Consider the following 6,000-nt stretch of genomic DNA (forward strand, 5'->3'; position numbering starts at 1 on the left):
ACCTTGAGCCGAGCACATGTACTGATGTCTGATTATAATACCAATCTGGATAGCGGTAAATATTATTCAACGAAAGCACGAATAAGTAGTAATATTTAATCAATAACAACATACCCTCCAGCCACAAGGTGAATTGCTGTATCCCTTTGAGACATTTTAGCGCCACCGGAATAATAACATGACTGCAAATTGCAGTCTAAAAATAAACAAATGCACCACTACCACTTATAGCAACGTCTGCACAAGAAACAATATAGGTATTTAGTAAACTTTAACTTCACTTTTACTTATTAGTAAATATTTTATGTATGAATTGATCTCAACTGTCTGTATTGGATCAAAAAATATTTACAATAACACGTTTACCGTTTAACGCATACGAGACAAATTTACTGCGGTATGAACGCGCAGCATAGTCAGCTACAACACAAACACAGCGGCCGTGAATGGCCTACGAAGCACCTACGAAGAGAGTTCACGTGCATTATCGCACGTACGTCATCGTCGCCGATAAAATGTATCACAGATTTTGAATTATGGACTCTAAGATTATGAAAACTAAGTACATATTTTGTAAAGAACCGTGCATTCAGTGTCTAAATACATATTTTCGGTCTGAAGTTATTGGAAGTAAATAGTTGCGTAGAAAAAAACATATTATACTTTTTTAGAACCGTTATATTAATTATTGTGTTTTGATAATGTATAATTAATTCGTTTATCATTACAAATTTTATTTAAAATTACTTAATGTAAACTCTGTTTTGATAGCAGTTATCACAAATGGCAACTTCATAAGCTTCATGTCATTTATTGTCATTTTCTAGTTGCGTTCGTAAACCTCACAGAACAATAATGTGGTAAACCAGTGTGACCAGATTAAATTTTACAAAAATACCGAGGCACCTCAAAAAAATACTGAAATATACCGACTTACATATGACAGATATACCAATAAAAATACTGATTTTCTTAACACGTTTTAATTATTCATCCTCACAATAAATGTTAGTTTTATAGATGCTAATCTACTTTGCAGGTTCGCATTGCATGCTTTACAAAATGCGGTGAACTCATCATCCTTATAACGTGAAAGCCACAAAGAAAATTCCGGAATTTGTTCCCACTTCGCTAAATAACTTTGCTGAAAACTAGACACGCTGTCCAGATGAATTCAACTAAGTAAATAAAAACAACGAAAATCGCGTTCTATATTTCATATGATGACAAAAACCATCTTCTATTTTGGGGAAATTCCCGAATTATCGAAAGAAAGTCCTCAAAGATTAAGTCGAGTGCAGAAGAGACAATCATCTCACTTGAACCGTATTAGACGATTTTATACTAGTAATAAAATATCTTATAATATGTTTTACTACTACCTATTCATCCAACTGAAAACTTAAAAACTAGACTTTGTTTTGAAAATTATAGATAAACTAGCATTCCGTCCCGAAGTCATCCGGGTAAACTGATATTCATGAAATACAACGGATTTCAATGTATGCAATCTGAAAATTACGCTCTATCTAATGGTGCAAACCTCATTAAAATCGGTCCAGCAGTTGTAAAGTTTTAGGCGAACATACATTCTGCAACTCTGATTTATACTATGTATTGATTGATAATTGTAAAGGTAGTATTACAATACTACAACGCCGGCGACGGCCGTCTTTCTTGTAATATCTGTAACTTACTCATCTTTGCTCATAGATAACATGTATAAATCCGAAAAAGTCCCCAATGTTCGCGTTCTGGGGAATTCCGCAAACATTGTCGCAACTTTAAGACGATCACTCACGACGGTGCTGCCATAACGTCAACCAAAAAATAACCCAAAAATACTGACTTCCAGCAATATACCTAAAAATATACCGATGTTCGGAAAAGTCGATGAAATATACTGAAAAAGTATTAAAATACTGAATCTGGTCACACTGTGGTAAACCCTTGTAAACCTTATTGTAAATTGGTTCTGAAACTATAAAGATTTAAAGAATACACAATAATATAGTTTATTTCTATCGATATTAATAAATAGATGAATGAAAATTAAGGAAGGCTGGAAGCAATGTGCATTGCTGTATAATTTATCTAAACTATTTACTGGTCAACTAATAATTCAGCACAAGAAAATCTATAGAAGGTGTATTTATCACATATGACATAAATTTTAGAGCGTTTTTGCACGTTTTTGTTAGCTAGGTTTTGTATTTTTGAGATGTCCGGAATTTAGAATACGTTTAGAAGCACAGTTTAGAAGCATGTAGATCCTAAGGGCGTATTCAGAAAGAAAGCTTGAAACTTATAAGCGCTTATCGGCGCTTGTCATGTTCAGAATATATTCTATATTTTCCTGCGCGGGTTACCAGCACTGACAGGAAAATATATGAACATGACAAGCGCCGATAAGCGCTTATAAGTTTCAAGCTTTCTTTCTGAATACGCCCTAAGTGTAGATCACATATAGATATAGATAAAAATAATCATTCTGTATTTCACTCCTCTCCGAGCTTGGAGGTATTTCAGAAAAAAAAAACGCGTGCTATGTCAAATGTCAATGTCACTATTATTTGATTGACAGTTTTCAAGTTTAGTTTAGACTTTGAAGTTTAAACTTTCAAACCGAATCTGGGTTATTTGCTATATTTGCCAATTAAATTTATTGCATAATTCATACGCTTGATCATACGGCTTATCATTTTATCTGTAGTTATTTATTAAATCCGAGAAGGTAGCAGGCGTTGAAGTTGGTAAAAATGTTCGCCGCACGCAAAATCGGCAGTCTAGTGTGAGTATCGATCAAATTTATTTATATACATAATGTGTAGTAATTTTTATGAATATAATGTTAAATACTCTTACAACACAAAAAATAACTTGTTCGTATCCCATAGACAATGTTAATTTATTCATAAGGTCATTTTCGCCGGTACCGGCGTAAAGCTTTTCCATAACAATTTTAATCTCCTTTCGATATTTGGTGTACCTATACAGAGTCACGTGTCTGTATCTAGGATGAAGAATGATTCTTGAAACAGTAATATTGTTAAAGCTCTTTCATTCGTTGATATATTTTCAATCAACATTTCAGGCGGTCGGCGGGTGCATCTCGTCATAAGCACACTCTTCCCGAGCTACCATATGAATACAGTGCTCTAGAGCCAGTAATCAGCCGCGAGATTATGAGCTTGCACCACAGCAAGCATCATGCAACTTATGTCAATAATTTGAATGCAGCTGAAGAGAAATTGGCACAGGCTCAAGCTAAAGGTTGTAGGAATATTATTTGTCATAGTTTTAGTTCTATAAGTGATTTATGTAATTTTCTGATAAATTGACTGAACTTCCAAAATAATTGTTATGCAGAATGTTTATCCCATACAAAATTTTCTAGTTACTAAATAAACATCCTACTTTGACAGCAGCAGACACGAACACAATGCTATCCCTACTGAGTGCAATTAACTTCAATGGAGGTGGCCATATTAACCATACTATACTTTGGTGCAATCTTAGCCCGTGTCCCACAAAACCTTCCTGTGTTTTCCTCAATGCTATAGAAAAGTAATTTTATTAACATTAAATTTAAAAGTAAAAATATTATGTATGTGTCGTATAGTTAAGGAAGAAGTAAATAGTAGCATTTATTAAAATATTTGATTTATTAGTTGCTACAAGTAAAGTATTTATTGTTAATGTTATTTAGAAGTAAATAGGATAAGTACAGTAAATTTAGAAGTAGACAATATTGTTTTTGTACCCTCAGGTGACATTCAGACAGTAATCAGCCTCGCTCCTGCCCTGAAGTTCAATGGAGGTGGCCACATCAACCATGCTATCTTTTGGCAGAACCTCTCGCCAAAGGGTGGTAAACCTTCTGATGCTCTTGTCAAAGCAATTGAGAAGTAAATAGATTATATATGCATGGATTTATTAAAATGTGTTGGCTTGGGTGTAGGATATTTTTGAGATATGCTTATTTATTTATTTAAAACTCTGTATTGTAATGCCAAAATGCAAACAAAACTTATTCTAAAAAAACATAGCACAGAAGGTGGCCTTATCAGTTAACAGTGACCTCTTCCAGGCAACCAACTGATAGATTGACTGATACTGCTTATTTGCTATAGGTTTAATTAATTAAAAATGCTATAAATTTTGCTTTTAACACTCTCTTATTGTTGTGCATGATTGTAACTTTTTCCATTCAAATGGTCTTTCCAGTCATATTTCAAATACTGCAGTATCCATTGGTTTCCTAAAAATTATAACATTCACTATTTCTTTTTGGGTTGCAAGCATTTTTGGTACAAGAAGAAAGAAATGCATTAACATTGGAATTTAGAACCTTATAGCGTTTTTGAGAGCATTTCAATAACAAGCTAAATAACATATTTTGTACATTAGTAGACTACATTAGTAGTCTTTGTATTGTTGTTGTGGCATTCAATAGAAATACTACTACATTTAGAATTGATTTGTGATATAGCATTCAGCACATGTTCAATGTTTTATGTATTTGTTATTTTGCTTATTTGATCCCAGTGTCCCTTCTTTTTAGATTGAGATTTATTAAAAAAAAAATACATATAATAAACGAAAAAGTCCTACACGAAAAATGCTCTGTAATTAAAGGTGATGATGAAGGTTGGTGATTAAGATATTTTTATAAATTAATTTAAGTACATATAATTATTTTCAATTTTTCAGAGACTTTGGTTCCTTGGAAAACATGAAAAATCAGTTGGCTGCCGCATCTGTCGGAGTTCAGGGCTCTGGATGGGGCTGGCTCGGATACAACAAAATGATGAAGAAGTTGCAAATTAGCACATGCCAAAACCAGGATCCTTTGGAGCCTACTACTGGTAAACAAAATTTTTAAATAATACAACACAAAACTTTAACCATGATTTATATTTTAACTGTTTTGTAGAAGTATATGAATTGTGAAGTTGGAGATCCCATAAAAATTTATTTCTAAAAAGAATGAATACTTTGCGAAACTACAGATCAATGGATTTTGGCTCATAAATAGTTATATGTATTTGCAAAATTATGAGGGAATCTATGAATCTCAGTTCTATAGTTTAAAAGTTGTATAGTGTGTTATTTTTTTAACTGATGCACTAAATTATTTTTAGGTCTAGTCCCGCTTTTCGGAATTGACGTATGGGAGCATGCTTACTATCTTCAATACAAGAACGTGCGCGCTGACTATGTCAAGGCTATCTTCGACGTTGCTAACTGGGAAGACATCTCGTCAAGATACGACAAAGCCATGAAGTAATCTCTCTCATCTCAGCATTTTATATGGGCCTTGTAGATGCAAAGGCTAAAAGATTGATCACTTAGTGATACCACATGCATTGATAAAATATAGTCTGCGATTGTGATGCCTTTATAAGTTATAAAAGCCTTTACATTTTATGTTATTACCTAATTATAATTTAGAACAAATATTGTGTTTTATTTATCCATGTTGAAAGTCGGGACATTATTTCTATTTTCAGTTATTACTAGTAAAGTATATATATTAGCCAAGATAGTGGTTTCGGTAGACTTGAAATTTAACCACACTAAATGCCTGCCTGAAATCTGAATTCAGGCAATTAAAAATCTGATTTCCCGCGGCATGTCTCACATATCTTTAAAATTCAGAATCAAAGAGTTACAACATGGTTACAACCTTCGCCCTCTCGCTATCAATTTAACACACTAACACTGGATGAAACTGTTCTAAATTGTTAAGCTTCGTGTATGTGTTGGCTAATTAACTGTATAGAAAGATATGCGTGCTGATTTAATAATCTAAATTCTAAGAGCACGCTACCGGAGGTCAGATTTTGAATCAAAATTATGAATTTAGACATTTTAGCCAAACTTCTACACCAATCCATCCATGACGATCGCGTTCCACGGCTTTCAACCGTCATTTTGTCGGATGATGAATAGACATAGAATAGACATTATCTGTCTCTGTCAAAGTCATTTTAAATT

The 6,000-nt window shown here is 33.3% G+C and overlaps 2 protein-coding genes across 2 annotated transcripts in view; one reads left to right on the forward strand and one right to left on the reverse strand.

Moving 5' to 3' along the window:
- Rim2 (replication in mitochondria 2) overlaps positions 1 to 446 on the reverse strand; it is a 34,824-nt gene extending 34,378 nt beyond the window's left edge. Inside the window, exon 1 of the mRNA XM_090111620.1 lies at positions 115 to 446. Within this exon, the coding sequence (XP_089967746.1) occupies positions 115 to 155 (41 nt within the window). The 5' untranslated portion in view covers positions 156 to 446. The remainder of the gene's footprint in view (positions 1 to 114) is intronic.
- Positions 447 to 2,617: 2,171 nt separating this feature from the next.
- On the forward strand, positions 2,618 to 5,460 carry Sod2 (superoxide dismutase 2). The gene is made up of 5 exons (XM_090111512.1): positions 2,618 to 2,791; positions 3,095 to 3,273; positions 3,770 to 3,908; positions 4,714 to 4,868; positions 5,145 to 5,460. Exons 1-5 carry the CDS (start codon positions 2,760 to 2,762, stop codon positions 5,288 to 5,290), a joined length of 651 nt encoding a protein of 216 aa, XP_089967638.1. The 5' UTR covers positions 2,618 to 2,759; the 3' UTR covers positions 5,291 to 5,460.
- Positions 5,461 to 6,000: the final 540 nt, after the last annotated feature.

Source organism: Colias eurytheme, chromosome 17 (genome assembly GCF_061535395.1).
Source record: "Colias eurytheme isolate Ceu_HAF_F1 chromosome 17, ilColEury1 Martin Lab GWU primary, whole genome shotgun sequence".
NCBI lineage: Eukaryota > Metazoa > Arthropoda > Insecta > Lepidoptera > Pieridae > Colias > Colias eurytheme.

Coding starts and splice junctions, on each gene's coding strand:
- Sod2 (XM_090111512.1), top strand. CDS start 2,760: ATGTTCGCCGCACGCAAAATCGGCAGTCTAGT. Junction 2,792..3,094: donor CGCAAAATCGGCAGTCTAGT/GTGAGTATCGAT, acceptor TCAACATTTCAG/GCGGTCGGCGGGTGCATCTC. Junction 4,869..5,144: donor TCCTTTGGAGCCTACTACTG/GTAAACAAAATT, acceptor AATTATTTTTAG/GTCTAGTCCCGCTTTTCGGA.